At 36.9% G+C, this 21,460-nt stretch overlaps 1 protein-coding gene across 1 annotated transcript in view; it reads left to right on the top strand.

Moving 5' to 3' along the window:
* Positions 1-20,898, top strand: part of LOC105279385 — a 49,665-nt gene extending 28,767 nt beyond the window's left edge. Inside the window, exons 6-8 of the mRNA XM_026968515.1 lie at positions 8,661-8,817; positions 18,537-18,759; positions 20,834-20,898. Of these exons, the coding sequence (XP_026824316.1) occupies positions 8,661-8,817; positions 18,537-18,759; positions 20,834-20,898 (445 nt within the window). The remainder of the gene's footprint in view (positions 1-8,660; positions 8,818-18,536; positions 18,760-20,833) is intronic.
* Positions 20,899-21,460: the final 562 nt, after the last annotated feature.

Genomic DNA, 21,460 nt, shown 5'->3' with positions numbered 1-21,460 from the left:
TACGTTTCTAAATCATCTAAAACTAACTCAGCCAAAATCGGTGATAGTGGAGAACCCATAGGGCTACCAAAAACTTATTCATAATAAATATCATCAAACTTAAAGCAGGTTGAATTGAGCACCACTTCAATTGCGTATTTAAACTGATTCAAGTTCAACTTTGTAACATTGGAAATCAAGTGCCATCTTTTCTCAATGCTATTTAATACTAACTCTATGGGTATATTAGTGAACAAAGATATGACATGATATGACATGATATGACATGATATAACATGATATGAGATTTTTAAGAGATATTCATGTCTATCTATAAATGCTTTTAGGTGTACAATTAGTTCGCCGTCTTTTTTTAAAGAAATTGCACGTTTATTTACAAAAAAATGAGATCCTCAAAAGATTCCCTTTAATAAAGATAAATCCACTCGAAATATTCGCCATTATTTTCTTCATTCTTCAATCAGTTAAGGTATCCCTCTCGACAAGAAAGAGAAACAAGAAAAAGAAAGCGGCTTAAATTTGATAAAATCGTCAAAGCTTTTTCGGATCTATTCTACTGTTTTGAAGTGCATATCAGCAAGGCAATGTTGAAGTGATTGTAACAGATAGTAATGGAGTTAGAAACTTCGGTGAATATGCCACACGAAAGAGAATTTCCCAAAGAACAAATATCGTCCTCTTCATCCTTTCGCGACATGTGACTAAGTATTATCATGTTACAGACTGACAGCCTACTTTCGTAGTTAATAAATGGTCTTTTTCGCTCTATCTCATCATTCAAAGTTTAGTTGTTGGTACGCTTTGAATTAATAGTCTGACTAAATTCTAGTAACTCATAATATATTCATCCTTAATATTCCACCAAATATACAATAATATTTTTTAGCCTAAATAGTGCCAACTCAATACTTCGAAACCTCTAATATCATTTATTACAAATGTTATGCGTCATAGCATCTTTTTCCAAAGCTGAAATAATAATCATAAATCTATATTTATATTTGTATTTGGATAAGTATTAGTATTACATCACTGAGATATAATAATACTGGAGGAGGCACTGCTATGCTTCGACCGTAAGCGGAAAGCGGCCGTGAGACAGTAGATTTTCAGGTCACAGTTTGTCTTTGTCTGACGTACGAGACGCATGCGCAATCACTCGCAGTACAATCCGGGCCAAAAGTTAATGATCAGTTTCGTTTGAATACTCGCTTTAATAGTACTCGAGAACGTTTGAAGTCTTGAACGTGACTGTACAAGACCTGAATTTCAACTATCTCACTTGGGCCGCGCCAGGCGAGCCAGTTCCTCCTCCAGTATTATTATATCTCAGTGTATTACATAGTATTACATTAGGATATTAGAGTTAGATTATAGTTAGACCTTAATTAATCATCGACATCGACTGCAAAACTCAATATTCATGCCAAAAAAGTTTTATTGTCTATTTTGTAGATATGAAGGATAACAAATTATGAGCTGTAATCTGGTCAAAAAATTAATGCTGAATATTACCAACAATTCATTCGGTTTAGTGACGAAACACAGAAGAAAAGATCATTTATTGACCATAAAACGCGGCAAGTCATCTTGCAGCATGATAACATTCGACTACACGTAAAAAGGATTTGTTTATTCACTGAAGTTTTCCCTCATGCGGCTTATTAATCGGAGCTTATTCGAATTACCATCTATTCCGATCGTTCTATTTCTGACCGTATTGAACCCGTATGGGGATTGGGTACCAAACAAAAAGAAGAAGAAGATCGTTCTATTTCTACCGTCTGGCTAATAGGTACTTTATAAATGGAAAAGGTCCGAAAATGTATTAACGATTTTATCAACTCAAAGACGGCCATTTAGAAGTATACACGTCTGTGAGTCACAAAGACTGTCTTAAGGGGATCCTGGAGTCGTTTGTATTACCGATGAAGTAAATGACATTTTTTAATGAAATCTTTTTATTGGTTGCGTAGAATGAAAAATCCTCTTGCACGATGAAAGAAATCCGTTTGCACGATATCAAGGAATTAATCTTCTACTTTTGTAGATCCACGATTACATGCGAAATTTGGCATGGAATTTTCCAAATAATGAAATGTTTTATTACGTTTCTAAATTCATTTCGAAAAACATCATCGTATTCGTTTAATATGTGGCTAATATGAATGATAGCTATTTCGTATATACAAAGCTTCGAAACGAGACAAGTTCGAAAATTACAGGTTTATTATCGGCTTGCTTAACCTCGTACAATAATGTGTTTAATATAACAATTTGGTGCTTTGTATGTACGAAATGGCTATCATCCACACTGGCCACGTATTAAATGAATACGATGATGCTTTTCGAAGTGAATTTAGAAATGTAATAAAAAAATTCATTGTTTGGAAAATTCCATGTAAAATCGTGGACAAGAGTACAAGATTAGTTCCTTGATATCGTGCAAACGGATTTCTTTCATCGTGCAAGAGGATTTTTCATTCTGCGCAACCAATAAAAAGATTTCATTAAAAACTGTCATTTATTTCGTCAGTAATACAGACGACTCTAGAAACAAAATGGGGACAAAATGAGTGATTTTTTTAAATAGCTCTTTTCATTGGTTGCACCGAATGAAAAATCCTTTTACACGATGAAAGAAATCCTTTTGTACGATATCAAGGAACTAATATTGTTTTACTCTTGGTCACGATGTCAGAGATGTACACTGCCGGCCAAAAGTTTGAGACCACCTTAATTATTACTCGGAAATCGAAATCAATACCAAAAATATAATTTTAAATGCTTATATTTTTTTAATATAACGTTACATAGTTCAAGAAATAAAAACCAATAAAAATACGAATATATCTAAGGGAATTTAATTCAAACAGTAAAGTATGCTTATACAGTTTTTTCGTCGAAAATTCCACCCTTACACTATATTATTTTTTTACAAGTCTTGGCATTCGATTAATTAATTTATTGATTGTATCTGGTGAGATGTTGTCCCAACTGTTTTGTAACACATTCCACATGTCTTTTTTAGAAGATGGGCAGTGCTCACGAACTTTTCGGTCCAATTCCTCCCATAAAAGTTCTATTGGATTTAAATCCGGAGATTGCGGTGGCCATATCATATTTTTCAAAATTCCTGCTGTCTGTTTTTCTTTTAAAAACTCTCTGCACACTTTTGAGTCGTGTTTGGGATCATTATCTTGTTGCATGGTAAATCCATTGCCAATTAACCGAAGGCCAGATGGAATAGCATTCTCTTCTAAAATCTTTTTATACAACTCTTTCTTCATGATCCCATTGATTTGTACCAAATCGCCTAAACCACCGCCAGAAAAACATCCCCAGATCATAACGGAACCACTGCCATGCTTCTTCATCGTTGGCACTATACAGTCTGGCAACATTTTTTCCTTAGCATTACGACGAACATAAACTCTTCTCTTTGAACCAAATAATGCAAACTTTGATTCATCTGACCAAAGCACTTTCCTGAAGTCTTCTTCAATCACGATGTTTCAACGCTTACTCCAACCGTTTTTTCTTGTTTTGAGGAAGAAGCAATGGTTTTCGTACGGCAATACGTCCAATTAAGTTGGCGTCTCTTAAACGTCTTTTAACTGTAGTTAGAGAGACAGGTTTTGAGCGATTTTTATTTAACTCTGCGCGGATTTCTGGTGCCGTAAGTCGTCTATTTCGCTTGCTAGTGACTACAATAAAGTGATTTTCACGTTTATTAGTAACTTTGGGCCTTCCAGAGCGCGGTCGATCTTGATGACTGCCTGTTTTTATAAAGCAATCTATGGCACGATGCACGCACGTCTTTGATAATTTCAATTGAGCAGCGATAGCACGCTTGGATTTGCCTTCATTATGCAGTGTGGTGATGGCTGATCTCTTTCAACACTAATTTCGCGAACTTTTCCCATTTTAATGCGTGCTTACTCGAAAGACAGCAAACTGAGACTGAAGCATATGTATGACCGAAATGGTATGTTCTTAAGAGTGACATTTGTTAAAAATAAACAAATGAACGTTATTATTTGTGGTTATCACGAAAATAATTCTATTGGTATCGGAAAACAAACGTTATACAAAGATAACGGCAGGCAGACTCTTTGACGATTTGCGACAGATGTGCGTGTTTCACTTATTGTTTAAAAATGAAACAAAAGAAATCGTTAACGACTATTTAGCAGTAACACAAAATCGTGCACGTCTTCATATAAAGAAATAGTTTTAAGGTTCCTGAGTACTCACCGCGGCCATGTTGAATTATGACGTTAGAAGCGAGAAATGACACATTGAGAATTCTTGCGTGCCATTTTCTAATAAAAAGATATTTTGATAAAAAAAAGCACTACAAATCGCTTCAGCACGCTTGTAAAATATACCGAAAACTAAGCTTTTCTGTTAACAGTCCATCAATAGTCGTAAAATGACTGTGATATGAGACTTGGTTATGCGGAATGACTGCGCATATGCAAGACTATTTTCATATTACAGGCATTTTATGACTGTGGATTGACTGTTAACAGAAAAGCTTAGTTTTCGGTATATTTTACAAGTGTGCTGAAGCGATCTGTAGTGTTTTTTATCAAAATATCTTTTTATTAGAAAATGGCACGCAAGAATTCTCAGCGTGTCATTTCTCACTTCTGACGTCATAATTCAACATGGCCGCGGTGAGTACTCAGGTGCCTTAAGAAAAGTGTATTTAATAAGCTAATGCATTGCCATTCACTGGTGGTCTCAAACTTTTGGCCGGCAGTGTACATATGCTCAAACTTTTATTTTTCCATTCTAACTTCTTTACTAGACTTCTGAAATCTCTTTTTAAAGCGTCCTTATATTCTTTCCTTCTGTCTCTTTACCAATAGCTACTCATTTTCTACGTACAGAATATATATATATATATATATATATATATATATATACAGGGTGACAATTATTGTTTAGACAAACAAAAAGTTTTATTTAAAGGGAACGATAAGAGATAGAGAGATACAACTTCTCAATTGTCTACTTGAAATAAAAGGCAATCAATTGATGAGGTTTTCGAAGTGACTGCCTTCGGAGGCGATGACATGACGAAGACGCATGATAAAGTTATTGATGACCTTCGGCAAAATATCACTATGAAGGCTATCAAAAGCGTTAACAATGGCTGTTTTGAGGTCATCCGTTGTTTTTGGGGCCTCGTAATAGACCTTATCTTTAATGTAACCCCAAAGAAAAAAATCAAGCGGATTCAAGTCCGGGGAGTATGGAGGCCAGTGCATACTGTCGGGATAGTGATTTGGGTAGCCTAAGGCTATGACATTTGTTTTGAATGTCGAAAAGAGCGTATCAAAAACAACCCGCGTTCTGTGAGGGGGTGCTCCATCCTGTTGGAACCAATAATCCCCAACCATACCTAATTCTTGAATCTTCGGGACAAATTCCTCTTGAAGAAGAGCTTTGTATCGAGCTGTAGTCACAGTTCCTTCAATAAAAAATGGACCGAGAATCATTTGACCACATAAGGCAGCCCAAACTGTGACTTTTTGAGGGTGAAGAGATTTTGTTATTGAGAATTGTGGTTTCTCTGAGCCCCAAAAACGGTAATTCTGGCGATTGACATAGCCATCCAGCCAGAAATGGGCCTCGTCACTGAACCAAATAAAGTTGGGATCGATCTGGCCATTATCATATTGGTCAATGAATGTGTTGGAGAAGTCCAGTCTTTGAGTTATTGAAGCTTCGTTGAGGTGCTGCATTGTCTGGATTTTGCATGGAAACAAAGACAAGTCCTTTTTCATGACTTTTCTTGCAGTCTCTCTGCTCACTTCGAGCTGGCTGGCTAATTGACGGCAGGATGTTAATGGACTCTCGTCGATTATGGCTCGGGCTCTCTCGATAGTTTCTTCTGTCCTTGCAGTAACTTTTGGCCCAATATTTCCCTTATAGGTATCAAGGACAGAACCAGTTTCTTCACATTTGTGTATTAAATTGATGATTGTACTCCGAGATGGTTTTGGCCGGTTCTTGAATGCTGTGGACCACTTGCGGAGCAATTCTGTGATGTTTTCACCTACTTTATAATAAGTTTTCACGAGAAAAATGCGGTCTTCAATCGAATATTGCTGTTTGCACGCCATAGTGTAAATAAAGCCAAACTCTGTCTATTGTTTACCTTTTGTATGACTATCTCACTGGCAGACTAGCAGCGCCCCCACACAATTTCTGCTCACGAAATTCAACTTTTTCTCTGTCTAAACAATACTTTGTCACTCTGTATATACGTACAAAATACAGGGTGAGTCATTTTAAACAGTCCAGTTGATATGTCGAAAATCGAGTCCGATATAACAAAATGTTTTAGATGAAATTTGTAAGGTTCCGAGGGAGTCAAAAGGTGGTGACCTTGTGATTTTACCAAGGTCATTTTTCGAGGACATATGAAGGTCAACTTTGGTTTTTTAAATGGAAACTAGTAGAGGAAAATCCCCGATTATGAGATACCATATCGATTTTGTCGAATGTAAGGAAATCTATAGGTAGAATTTTAAAATGTAATACGTTATCTTGAAGAGAATTTAATAAGCTTTAGGTTGGTGAAATGAAAAATCTAATTTAAATATTATTTTTTCTGAAAATTAAAAAACTTTGAAAAAAGAGCTTTATGCAGGATCGAGAAAGTGTGCTCCTAATATAAGATACCTCGAAAAATCGGTGTTAAAAGTGCAAAATACATCAGTAGTGCAATTAAAAAACTTTATTAGATAGTTTTATAAAAATACTGCTGCCACAGCCTTCCTCAAATCTTCACAATTCCACTGTCGACGCCTTCTCGTTTCTTTAACTTCCATAGTCAGATTCTATAAAAATTAAATACACAAAACTTCGTAATATAAATTCGTATTAACTTTTCTTTAACCTTAACGTAGTATTTTCTTTCTTTTTATTACACTACATAATCTTCATATTCGAGCAATTATCTCATATTAAGAATACCTTGAATATCTCATTATACGAACCACACGCCTAGTGGTTCCGCGATCATGAAATCTAACCTCTACAATTAAGTAATTCAACAAATTACGTATTTTCCTGTTACTACGATTCTACTCTATCATTGCATACTGAATTAATTGCCAACCATTTCTTTATTATATAATAAACAAGGTTTAAAGACTTACCTCAAGTTCCTTTGACATGTTCACAATTTCACAAACCTTTTCTTGCAAAGGCTAAACACAATACGAACAATGAATTTTTCACTAAATACATTTTACACCAAGAGAAATAAGTTCATGGTGGAACTAACAGATGGTGCTCACTAGTTTAGCAGAAACCCCATTATCTCATATTAGGAGCATATCTCATAATAGGAGATTCTCCTCTATTTTTTATTGTATATTTGAAAAGATTATCGAATTTTGCATAAGAAATATTTATGACTTGTGTGAGCTATGTCTAATAGTTTAGCAGTTATTCAGGCATGATGAATTTTTTAAATTTTGTTTTATTTAGTGACGAGGCAATTTTTAATGAAGCCCCATAAAAAAAATCAGGAGACGTTAAATCTGGCGATCGTGGTGGCCATAATATTGGTTCATTTCGACCTATCCATCGATTGGAAAATGCATGATTTAAATATGCACGTACTTGATGTGCATAATGTGGTGGCGCGCCATCGTGCTGATACCAGAGTCGTTGTCTGGTATCTAAATCAACATTTTCCAATAAAATGGGTAATTCGTTTCGTAGAAAATGGAGATATACCTCAGAATTTAACGTTTCTTCAATAAAATAAGGTCCTATAAGGTAGCCATTCACAATTCCGCACGAAACATTTAAGCGCCACTGATGTTGAAAATCTATCCGTCTATACCAATGCGGATTTGCCACCGACCAATAATGACAATTGTGACGATTTAATTGGCCTGTACTGTGAAAAGTAGCCTCGTCACTAAATAAAACAAAATTTAAAAAATTCATCATGCCTGAATAACTGCTAAACTGTTAGACATAGCTCACACAAGTCATAAATATTTCTTATGTAAAATGCGATAATCTTTTCAAATATGCAATAAAAAATACTAGTTTCCATTTAAAAAACCAAAGTTGACCTTCATGTCCTCGAAAAATGATCTTGGTAAAATCACAAGGTCACCACCTTTTGACCCCCTCGGAACCCTACAAATTTCATCTAAAACATTTTGTTTTATCGGACTCGGTTTTCGACATATTGAACTGGACTGTTTAAAATGGCTCACCCTGTATATTATAAGCGTATATATTATTATCATACGAGGCAAGCCACAAGTCGATAATAAAAGTCGGTAATTTTCGAAATCTTTTTCCGTTTTTAATATAAAGTCCAGTCAATTGGTATTTTTATGTGTATTGTAATTGTGGAAAAGAATTTCTTATTTTATGGAACCAAAAAAGTTCCAAAATATAACTTTATACAACTTATACAAAATTAATTAATATCAAAGAATATAATATATGTAATATAATTATAAATACGTAACAATATAATATAATAATGTAATAATACAATATAATATAATAATGTAACAAATACATAACAATATATGATAGAAAATTAATGTTTAGCTAGATAATAAATAGTTTGCGCAAACAAAAGCGTATTATATATGTATTTTTTCCAGAGAGATGAAAAAATTAATTGACGATGAGTCTTATTTACATCAAGTCAAGTTTCGCACTTGGATGGAGGGAATTTTGGACAAAGTGGCTCGCGCCAACAGTGACACGACAAGAGTTGCCAACTGTGATGAAATTGTATTACCTGTTTGTGGAAACTTGGTAAGCAAAATTTGCATTATATGTATATCAGAAAATTGATAATAGATATGATTTTTTTCACTTATATGTATAAATGCACACACTTATACGTTTGTACATTACATCTGATGAGTTTTTTATGGATTTTTTGTTGATTAAATAAATTGAAACTTGTGGTATAAAACGTGTATATATTTTCCACATAGACAGACTAAGGACGGCAATACATAAAAAAACTTAAACAGTAAAACTTAAGACTTAAGGGGATCCTGAAGTCGTCTGTTTTACCATGAACTTTATTCCACTGAAACTTTTTTTTGGTTGCATGAAACAACAAATGCTTTCCACAATTACAATGCACATAAAAATGCGTATCAATTGACTGGACTTTATGTTAAAAACGGAAAAAAATGTCGAAAATTACAGTTTTATTACCGACTTGTGGCTTGCCTCGTATGATAATATGCTTATAATATTGTCGCCGACACGTATGACAATTTCAAATCCGCTTCCTCGCACTACCTTCGAGCTCCTGCTCGAGGTTACCATGCGGCGGCTCTCCTCGTCTTCTTCGCACTACCCTCGAGCTCCTGCCCGAGGTTACCGTGCATGAATTTTGCCGGTCTCTCCGTTCCTTGCCTTCTCGCGTCTTCGGCCATCTCCCGATCGTCGACTTCTTCAGACTAGGAGGGAGAAGAACTTCCGGGGACCCTGCATCCTCCGAAGAGGACCCCTAGTCCCTGCCCCGGCATTCGCCCACCGCCTCGCGAAAAAACCGCGAGGGGGGCAGTTCCTTCTTAGCCGTGCCTGTCCGGAGGAGGAAGAGGGGGAGAGGGGGAGAGGGAGAGAGAAAGAGAGGCAAACTCAATTAACATATTAAATTCAATACTTTAACATGGGAGAGTAACAATTGCACATGGCGTACTAGGCAATAAAATCAATCACATTTAACCTAACCTAACCAAACTAAGCACTTTGATTGGTCTAGTACGCCATGTGCGCAATTGCACTGTGTGCAATTGAGACGCTCTCCTTTAACATCCCTCTTAGAATTTAATATCAACAATTAATTAATTTGATTTACATAACTTCATACATAACTTCAATTTTTCTTTAGGTATTCTTTTGAATAAGGTGTCGGCAATTATTCCACCAGTTTCCTCATGTTGGAAAGTCATATTCTTTTGTTGAATGTGTTTTCTGATGAAATGATACCTTACATTGATATATTTTGTTCTTGAACGATATGCTGCCGTTTTCGCAAGATCTATGCAACCTCTAACGTATTATCATGTAGAACTTTGGTTGGAGCATCAACTAAATCTTCCGATATTTCATGTAATAGGTTTCTTATCCAAAGAATTTCTTGACAGGGCTGAAGAGAGCATATACTCCTCGGTAGTAGAGAGAGCGACTGTGGTTTGCTTCTTTGAATTCCAGGATATTGGTCCATTATTAAATTGTAACAAGTAAATTAAATTAAATTGGACAAGTCCTGTGATTCAGCTGATTGCCCCAATCGGAATCACAAAACATTTTCATATTTAAGTTTTGTTGGAATTCATAGCAGATTGACTCATTGGCTTTCAGATATTTAACTCTATTTTTACTGCCATCCAATGAATTTTGCTAGGATTTGATGAAAATCTGCTTAAGACACAAACTGCGAAGCTGATGTCTGGTCTAGTGATTCGGTTCAAATAAGAGTAATCCATAGACCTTATAGATATGGACTGGCAATACGTGCCAGACTGTGTCAGGAGGAGGTTGGAGAGAGAACTGTTTCTCTCTCTGATAGTGTACGGAAACATATACTATACAGTGGAACATTGTGATTGTTGTGTGTAAGATAGAGGTCAAGCACAGAAAACATCTGTTGCATTTATTGTATAAATATTAAAAATATCTTTAAAAATAGTATAACAATTATCTGATTAGCTGAAATATCACATTTAAAGCATTTTTATCGATAAAAGTGAATTGAAAATAGGAGTTCATATGTTTCAAACTGCCGCTTGACTGACATGCGCAAAGCTTATTTCCGTACACTAGCAGAGAGAGAAGTACTGGAAAGCATGCTTTTTCTGTCCAACCTCCTCCCGACACTATTTCTGTACAGAAACTATAGCCAATGCACAGTGGGCCAGCGAACCTAAGCAAATGGCCAAAATACTAAAAGTGCTCCAATTGCGGTGAAAATGGGTATTCAGAGGTTTCTGAGGTCGCTGAGTCCGACCTGAACGAAATTTAGAAATTCAAACTGACGGACGGAAATGCTAAAAGTGCTTCGACCGTGATAAAGTTTGCTATTGGGAGATTTTCGGGGTCAAATCCGATTCAGAATTAAAAAATTAAAAATAGCAGACTCAAAATGGTGGTTAAAAATTTCAAAAATTATTAATTTTTGGTTTATTATGACTACAATTAGTCTACACAAAAATTGTAGTTTCCAGGAGCTAAGTGGAAATTGCAGTATGATTTGAGACTCCGTACTATGGGGTGCTTGTTTATAGTGAGTCCCTTTGCCTCTCACTATACTGCGTTCACGGAGAGAACGACCACGCTTCGCACAGTTTTGGGCAGAGTGAGGGGGACTCGAGCGCGCTACCCACTGCCGTATGCGCTAGCGCGGGCTCCTTCTACCGACTGTAACCACTGGGTCAGACTTGACACGCTACCACACGCGCATACAATGAAGAACTGTGTACGTGTGCCACTCGGCGCTCGGCACAGCCAATGCCTGAGCACCGAGCGGCACACGTACACGATTCTTCGATTGTGTGCACGTGTGGCAGCGTGTCAAGTCTGGCACCACTGCAGTGTAACGGCTTTGGCCTACGAGATGCCACGCCCATTTGCGGGCGTGGACTCTCCAGAGGGCGGGATCTGACCGTACCAGACGAAAAGCGTGGTCGTTCTCTCCGCGAACGCAGTATAGTCAGATGTTTTAAAATTACTCATCGGTAATTTCTTCTCTGTCGGATAACTCTACTTCATCTAAAATTTTATACGTTCGTGGGAGACCAGTTAAATCACACTCATCTTCATGTTCCGTGTTCAATGTAGGTGGTAAGTTCTCTGTTATATTAGCAAGAAGGTTCCAAACCTCAGTCAATCAATAGTCGTAAGATGACTGTGATATGAAACTTGGTCATATGGTCATTACTGCGCATGCGCAAGACTATTTTCATATTACAGGCATTTTATGACTGTTGCTTGATTGTTGACAGAAAAGGTTAGTTTTTAGAATATTTTACAAGTATGCTGAAGCGATCTGTAGTGTTTGTTTATCAAAATATCTTTTTATTAGAAAATGGTACGCAAGAATTCTGAGCATGTGATTCCTCGCTTCTGGCGTCATAATTCAACATGGCCGCGGTGACCACCCAGAAGCCTTAATGATGAAATTATCGGATCGAAGGTATCCATAATTCTATTAAAAACATCAGTCAGATTACCAGTGCGGTCATGCTTCCTACTATGATCGCACCTGTATTGTTTATAATTTTTGTTGCGTGCTTCGGATGCTTCTTCCCCGAGCATTCCAATAGGCAATAAACTATTCCTCATTATATCTGCAGCGTACATGAGTACTTTATGGACAGTTGATGGCATCGGAAACCAAGCATAGTGGTTGACATAGATTTCCGCAGTAGAGTAACAGAGACTTTCAAAGAGAGTGGGATCTATAGGTAGGTGGCAAGACAGAGCGATAAGAATTGTTCTGAAATTCTTAAGCAACTGGTTATTAAGCCCTAAGCACTTAGCTAGCAAGTCGACATTTTTGAAAGCTCTGCGAGCCGCGTTACCATCATTGGTGTTGCCACAACCTCCTGGTTTCGGTTTATCGACATTCAGTCCTAACTTTTTGCGAAGGATTTCTTGTACTAACAATTTCTTTTGCGAATATTTGGTTTTTTGTTCTTTTGTTCTCATCTGCCATGTTTTTATATCCAACCTATATGAGATATGCAAGCATTCAAAGAATCGCATCCAAGCATGCAGTGGACTCAGTCCGTACTACAATGATTTTGGATCTGGCATCAAAGTGGATATTGATGTGTTCGAAAGATCATTAAACTGCTTTGGAGTCGCATGACAGATAGGACAAGCTTGTGTAGATTTTGTATTCGTAATTATGTTCAACACTTTGCCATGAATCAAAGTCAAAAACAAGATGAAATGTATGCGCACATTAATATTATTTAAATCTATTTCAAGAGCTTGCAGCTCATCAATCTCAGCTTCAATGCTGGTTTTTTGTGCCGCAATAATATCAGCTGACTCTTTCACATATTGCAAATTGGTAGGACGGCAAAACTGTGACTGTCAGGCCCGATTATTCCACAAAATAACATTATCTTTCGTTAACCAACGCAAAGGTATAAGTGAGGTAGCAAATATACTTTCGTCGATGTTGCTTGCATTAAAATCTGCATTTTGATATCTGTTTGTATGAGGAATTACCTGTGCTACCGTCGAAACCATATGACCAGATGACCGTTTATAATTCTTTTACAGCCGGATCTAGGACCTGCTGTATGTACTGAAGCAGAACTTCTTTTTGCATATCAAAAATTCGTTTTCCAGTATGATCTAGTAATCCTTGTAGAGAAACCTTAGCTTTGTCTTCTGTAATTGATATAGCTGCTGCGGGTGGTCTACATAGAATTTTGGCTTCTCTAACACTATTATATAAAGGAAAAATATCCGCTCCTTGTCCCTTGATTAACAAACGCATACTAACGTAATCTTCTTTTAACAGAGATCTGTCTAGTAAGAAGGAAAGTGCTTTTTCTGGCGTTAGCTTAACAACGCTGCTTGATTGTGGATTTTCTAGTAATTTTCTAATTTTACATGCTTTTTCTGGACTATATTGAATCTGTTTGAGAACCGCAAATAAATGTTTTTTTCCTGATAATCTTGCAGCATGACGACATGTCATTAAAATTTTCTGAGGATTATTTTCATTTTGATTGCTGATTGCTGCAGCATCTGGTCTTAGATCTCTGAGATTTTTGATCGAATGCAACAGTTGGTCTTCCTGGTTTTGGTACTTTTTCGCTAAGGATTTCCGGACATGAAAAATTTGGTATTTGAAACTCCGATTCCAACCACACAGCATTTTTTGCATGAAATCGAATCAGGGTTCTTTTCGAAGCTTCCCACTTCAGTTAGAATTTACTCTTGAGAGTCTTAACTGCAACTCTCAATTGATCATATTTCTCGGTGTGTATATCTCCGACTTTTAGATTTAGTTTTGTTAGGATGTAATTAACCGCTTCACTTATGTCGTCTACTTTAGCTTACTTTATCGAAGAGCTCAATAATTTCTCGTTTTGTGAACATGTCCGAAGTATTATTTATTGAAATATATTTTTGAATATATATAAGTAATAAGTAGGAATATATAAAGAATAAGTAAATTAAGTAAATAAACTACTAACTATTAAAAACTACTATTTAAGTTTCAAAATGAGCAGAATGAAAGAAAAATAATTATTGTTTTATCGAAAACTATATGGACAAAGAATTAAAATAAAAATCATTCAAATCCTGACTTAAGTTACCACAGTCAGTGCGCAGTGTCCAGTAAAATAGATCAACGAGGCAGCTAACTGACCTAACGAGTGAATTGTGTTGATCTCTGTTGGTCACGGTTTTATATACAATCTCCGAAAAAAATTGACTACGAGAAAACTCGTCATTGCAGCTGCCGCCTAGCGGCTATATCATTTATTAACAATATGCGGTCTGGCGTTATCATGGAGCAAGAATATTGCGCTTCGGTGTTGATGTCGTTGCTTGACCGGGATCTACCCAGTGTTTTTTGCGTTTGGGATTGTCGAACCATATCCACTTCTCATCGCCCGTCACAATTTTCCACAGAAGACTTCCTACGTTGTTTGTTTAACAGATTCAAACACTTCATGATACGCTCATCTTTGTTCCTCTGACTCAGTTCATGTGGCACCCATTTTCCTTCTTTGTGAATCTTTCCCATTGCGTGTAGACGATTAGAAATAGTTCGTTGAGTTACTCCCACTTGTTCAGCAAGTTCTTTTTGCGTTTGCGCGGAGTCTTCATCCAGTAATGCTTGTAATTGCTCATGTTCAATCTTCTGTGGGGCACCCGCACCGCTACGTTCTCGATCGCTAACCACAAAATCACCAACTTTACACTGCCTGAACCAAAATTCACATGTGCTTTTCGATACAGTATTCTCCCCAAGAACAGAACATATTGATGCACATGCTTTTGCAGCACTTTTCCCTTGGTGAAATTCGTAACGAATGCAGTGACGAATAAATGCTTTGTCGCTTGCCATCTTTCACCTACCAACGTTTAAGAACGTTTAAGAACGTTTGAATGCTGAGCCAACTTCTGAGTCGTTTTTATTACTCTGGATTGGTTACAGTCACGTGACAAAACCGCGGGAGAATTTCTGATTTGTAAACCAGCAGTATACATCACACAAAAAACGCTTTAAAACTTATTTGTACACCTAATAATACTGAATACATCGACAAATTTTAAATACGGAGGGGAACTTCGGGGAACTTTCGATTGAAAGACTACCATATTAGGTACCTTCCAAACAATTGCATGTATTGCATGTAAACAGGTATCATTGAGAGCAACAGAAAATTTCGACTTTTTTTCTTGTTTAATATTGAAATATTGAAATATACTTTCTTTGATAACAGACAAAAAGTTTATAGTTCAATCATCATTCGTGATGCTCTGAACATATAATAGGAAAGTGTTAGTAAAACAAAAATTAACGAAAGTCAAGAAAATTGTCTCATTTGAATCGCTCTAAAAGTTCAAAAGATAATTGAAACGTGTATACAATTTGGATATCAGATGCTTCCAAGTGTGTACATTATGGAAAAACTTTCCTTTCATCTTAAACGTGACATTGACTTTTGGCCACTTTTTGAGGTATTCTGGCCCACTGTGCAAAGGCCAGTCCATATCTATAAGGTCTATAGAGTAATCCAATAACTTGTCTATAAGAAATTTTTTTCATTTTCATTTTTTCTTTAATAGTCTTAGATTCTGCATCTTGGATCAATTGCTGATTGATGTCAAATGGCATTGACACTGGATTAGATTCAGACATATTAAATCTTGATAAAATCATCTCTATATGCTATTCTTCTTCTTTCACATCAGTCTCTTGGAAATCCGTTTCCACTTGATCATGACGAAGGTTTTCCCTTGAGATTGCTTTAATTTACAATTAAAGAAATTAACGAAACTAGTAGTAAAATGTAATTACCCTTTGCCATACTCTTTTATATTCCCCACGTGCTCGCCTGTGGTAATATGCCCGCAGCGTGTTACTTTCTGAAGTAAAACAATCTCCTCGCCTCACAGGTGAACCCTCGCGCCTTATCTCCAAACTTTTCAAAATTTATAGAATTAATTAAATCTATAAACTTCACAGCCCTCGTTGCTGACGTTACATTACGTCGAAACTGGCACGTAACAACTTTTGTTTCTGTTCTATGCATATTTTTTCTTACTTCTGTTGCGATGAATGTGCATTAAATGTGATGAATGTTCCTAAAAAATATTTGATTGTTCTTAAATCCTTGACCTTGAATTTTTCTTTAGTTCATATTTGACTTTATCCTTTTCCTCTTTACTTTTACTTATAATTAAAATATTATCAACGTATGTCACAACATAAAAATTAGTGTTTTCTTTTTTATAGAAGACACATTGGTCGGCTTTTGATGGCAAAAAATCCATTTCTTTAAGTGTGTTTATTACTATAATATTCTAAGTACGACTGTATTTGTTTAAGGGGTTATGCCACCTTGACGCGCTCAAAAATAGACCATTTTCGTGAATTTCTGTGGAATGTATCTTAACAACAATCATAATTTCGTTTTTGTATATGTATTTGCCATACTTTGAAGTATTAAAACAATTTTAAAAGACATTAATTATGATAATAAATAAAAAGATATATGTCTTGCAGTGGAGCGCCGAAAAAAAACGGGAGTCAGTGGTGGGCCTGATTCAGCTCACAAATGTTATCTGAAAGCAAAAAGTTAAACTGCTTCTTAATGTTTGAACTTGTCGCTATCGGTTATCGGGCTACTTTTTTAATTTTTGCAAAATTACGGAAATTACAAACAAATGAAAAAAAAGTGGAATTTTGGCGAAAAAATGCGCCTTCTTTCTAATGCCAAAAAAACGAGGAAAAAATCGAAAAAAGCTCCCGATAACCGATAAAGAATATAATAACAAATTCGAAATAATGTTCAGTACTGTCACTGGCTGAGTCTGATGGTCGGACCGAAAATCTTTGTAACTGCACGCCAACCAATCGTTGGACATACTGCAGTTGACCTCTTTCCTTTTTCCCCCCTCCCCACCGAACTACGCGCCAACAAATTGTTAGCCAGTGACAGTACTGAACATTACTTCGAATTTCAATTTACCTGGCATTTAATCTCTTGTTATGACACACACCACATGAGGTGTTTTCAATATGTGCCGTGAGGTGGCTCTTACAGATCTTTCTCGCAGGTACTCTGCACGGTACAATTTTAATATATATGAGTTTTTCTAACATCTTCGTGTATAACGTTTAGGGCAAGGGATCGTCTGCACAGCCCTACTGAAGAGTCTGCAGGCGATCTTTAGACGAAACGCTTCTTCTAACTAATAGTAATCGGGGAATATGCACACTGCGTTTAAGTCTAACAATTTGTTGGCGCGTAGTTCGGTGGGGAGGGGGGAAAAAGGATAGAAGTCAACTGCAGTATGTCCAACGATTGGTTGGCGTGCAGTTACAAAGATTTTCGGTCCGACCATCAGACTCAGCCAGTGACAGTACTGAACATTACTTCGAATTTCGATTTACCTGGCATTTAATCTCTTGTTATAATAACAAATATTGTTGTAAAATTATAAAGCGATCTGTGCATTACAAAAGGAGTTAGAAGACCCACCGTTCGGAAAAAGTAGTTTCGAGAAAAACGACTTTACAGTTTTCGTAAGAGTTTACATCGATATAATATTAATAAATTCTTACGTTTTCTACTAATCAGCGATGCCTAGTCCATAATAGACATCTGCCGAAGTAGAAGGATGTGATTCTGTGCTGAAAGGTGAACACACAAAAGCCCTTTGTCGCTAGGCGGTCGAACCGAACCGGCGCTAAACGGACCGTACCGGTTTTTGACCTGAACACTACTTCAGTTAAATGGCTATAACTTCGTCAATTTTACGAATTTTTACATGCAACTTGTTTTAAACTATTTTTAAATGTTCAAACTTTGAAATTAAGCAAAAAATTGTTTTTGAAAATTTGAAAGGTTCAAGGTGGCATAACCCCTTAAATCCATATACAGCTTTTTTGTAGTTTACAAATCTTGTTGTGATGAATGAATATGGTTCTTCTTCGATCTGTGATAGAATATCTGTTTGAGTCTCTTCATCATTATTGAACTCTTGAGTTGCTGATGTATTTATAGGCACAACCGTGCTGTGCATATTTAGTATTAAAAATCCTTTATTAATAACCAAGCTGGCGATGGAATTATTTCAATTTAGCACAACATTTCGGCCGTCGATTCTGGTGCTTTTCAAGTGCACAGTTCAATAATTACAAAATAAATAAGTCACATTCTAAAAGTAAAAATACATATAACGAAATGTACAATGAAATAAAACCCTTATAATTAATTAATTAGACACTTTTCGAAACTAACTTGCAGAATGTAACCGACAAAATTAAACAAGACAAAGAGGAGAAAAGACCACGCAAGCAATTCAGACAAACATCCACCTCATCTGAGGAGAAACTTGTTATGAGCAAGGTCTCAGATAGCCGAAAAATTCAAGCATCCTTCAAAATATTGTCATATACGAGAGGTAAATTCTCAATGTCATTCTGCGAATTAATCGTTTTATCATTACGTTTAATAAAAAAACATCTCGGCTATCTCTCTCTTTTTAACATAATTTTCCTGGTGTAAGATTCTGACATTTGACCAGTCAAAATCATGATTATAATTGAGACGATGTTTGCTCACCACAGAATCAAGAGACACGGTAGTGTCTCGCGCCAAGTATATGCGCAGCGAGACCGACCGTGTACTGTTACGCGACGCGACGTTTTCAGAGACGCTTAGATTATCGGATCTCAGTAACGGCTGATCCGATCAACTTCTAAGTAGGCTCAATGAATAGCTTGGGGTCGAATTATGTAATAAAAGTGTTTTTGTTTTTCTTCTATGTGCCCTACGAGCGGAGATATGGCGATGCAAAGTTTGAAATAGGCAAATTTTCGCTTAAGAAACGTCCTTATCATCGTCGTTTGTACAGTTCGTTCTTTTCAACGAGATGGCAGCAGCTAATATCGGTTTTCTCGCGTGCGCCAGATAGCATGTACATATACCGACCGGCGGAGATGCTGTTGGTATATCCGTGTGAATCACACATAACGATCATATGTAGAGGCTCTACATTAGAAAACTCTAACTTATCGACCTGACCGTCATGTGTAAGTCACACGGATATACGGACAGTATCTCCGCCGGTCGGTGTACGACAAATGTATGACGCAATGTAGTGCAAGAAGTTGGAGTGAGAAAAGATATATTTGCGAGAGAACGAGTGAGTGAGAGAGCGAGAGAGCGAGTGAATGAGAGAGTGAGAGGGCGAGTGAGTGAGAGAGCGAGAGGGCGAGTGAGTGAGAGAGCGAGAGGGCGAGTGAGTGAGAGAGCGAGAGGGCGAGTGAGTGAGAGAGCGAGAGGGCGAGTGAGTGAGAGAGCGAGAGGGCGAGTGAGTGAAAGAGCGAGAGGGCGAGTGAGTGAGAGGGTGAGAGAGAGAGAGAGAGTGAATGAGAGAGCGGGAGAGCGAGAGAGTGAGTGAATGAGAGAGCGAGTGAGTGAGAGAGCGAGAGGGCGAGAGAGCGAGTGAATGAGAGAGCGAGAGGACGAGAGAGCGAGTGAATGAGAGAGAGAGAGAGAGGGCGTGAGTGAGAGGACCACATCGACGACGACGACGACGATGACGACGACGTTGCACCACGTCGACGACGACGACGGTGACGACGTTGCACCACGTCGACGACGACGACGACGACGACGACGTTGCACCACGTCGATGACGATAGAGAGCGAGTGAATGAGAGGGCGAGAGAGCGAGTGAATGAGAGAGCGAGAGAGCCAGTGAATGAGAGACCGAGAGGGCGTGATGGAGAGGACCACGTTAGAGACACTAGAAGTAAGAGTCTGGACAATCTTTGGTTTTGAAGCAAAATGGCGTCGACAGTTACCGACTGTGGAGAGTAGGATGCGTTCAATTATTCACTGGCAGTCACAGAGATTGGTGAAATTGGTATTATACCACGTGTAAGGCCGGTATTCATAGTCGGATCTTATATTTAAGACCGTCTTAAGTGTACCTTCAGATACTCCGTAGCCAATGAAATGATCTATACATCTGCAGATAAACTTAAGACGGTCTTAAATATAAGATCCGACTATGAATACCGGCCTAAGTGACTATTATACCATGAATTAAATGTAATGGTAATGTTAAATGAACTCGTTATATAATGTCAGCGGTTATATTTTGTCTAGAATTTGTAAGACGAATGTTATTTGCATTAATTGTTTAGAATCTGCAGGATCAAAAACATATGATCTTACTATAAAATTTTCCAAATTAGTACAGCTTAAGTGTTATAGGACAGATGCATTATTTTTTGTCAACAATGCAACATTTAATTACTTTTACCAGATGAAAGTCATCTTTCGACGATACATTCCGTATTTAAAAAATGTTAACTATGACTTGATTACATTTTTCATTGATAAAATGGCACATCTGCACTGTAATGTACTTAAAACCTGTCATAATATTTCAGATGTAATAATGAAACGTTTTATTAGATTTAGGATTAAAATAGAATGCGCAAAAGGGCGTTTAAAAACACCTGTATTTAATAGCTTGACAATGGCAAGGCATTCTATTGTTAAATAAACATATTATTTTATGTTGTTAGTAGTATGTTATTTATTTCTCAAATCCAAACCTTGCCACGCGCTCATGGTGTTTGAAGTGATGTGATAGCATTGATTGGTTCCGCCATTTTGCTTCAAAGCAATCTACGGCCAATGAAAACTTTGACAAGATTGTCCAGACCTTTACTTCTAGTGTCTCTAGACCACGTCGACGACGACGAGGAGCTCAAAGCAATACCAGCTTCAGCGTTTGAAAAGTGTTTTGAGGACTTAAGCGTTGGCACATGTGTATTGTATCCGATGGGGTCTATTTTGAAGGTGACAAAATCAATATTGATGAATAAACCAGTAATTTTTGTTTTATTAACTAATTCCGGATACTTTTTTTGCAGAATGCATATTTATTTACTAAACGAAATAAAAAACGACGGGGGTAAACTCTGTTTTCTTGCATATATTGACTTCTGTGCATAAATATACTTAATATAATTTTATATTTCATAAACATGTAAGTTAATACTTTTAAAAACCTTGACTGACAGGACTATGGCTTTCATCTCCTCATATATTATAAAAAAGAATAACTTACTTCACACTACAAAATGTGTGAAATCACGACAAAATTACCTTTTTAAAAAAAGGTACAAAAAAAGCGCCAAGTATACGCG

Source organism: Ooceraea biroi, chromosome 3 (genome assembly GCF_003672135.1).
Source record: "Ooceraea biroi isolate clonal line C1 chromosome 3, Obir_v5.4, whole genome shotgun sequence".
Taxonomy (NCBI): domain Eukaryota; kingdom Metazoa; phylum Arthropoda; class Insecta; order Hymenoptera; family Formicidae; genus Ooceraea; species Ooceraea biroi.
Note: the sequence above shows the minus strand (reverse complement) of the source record. Positions and strands in the feature narration are given on the sequence as shown.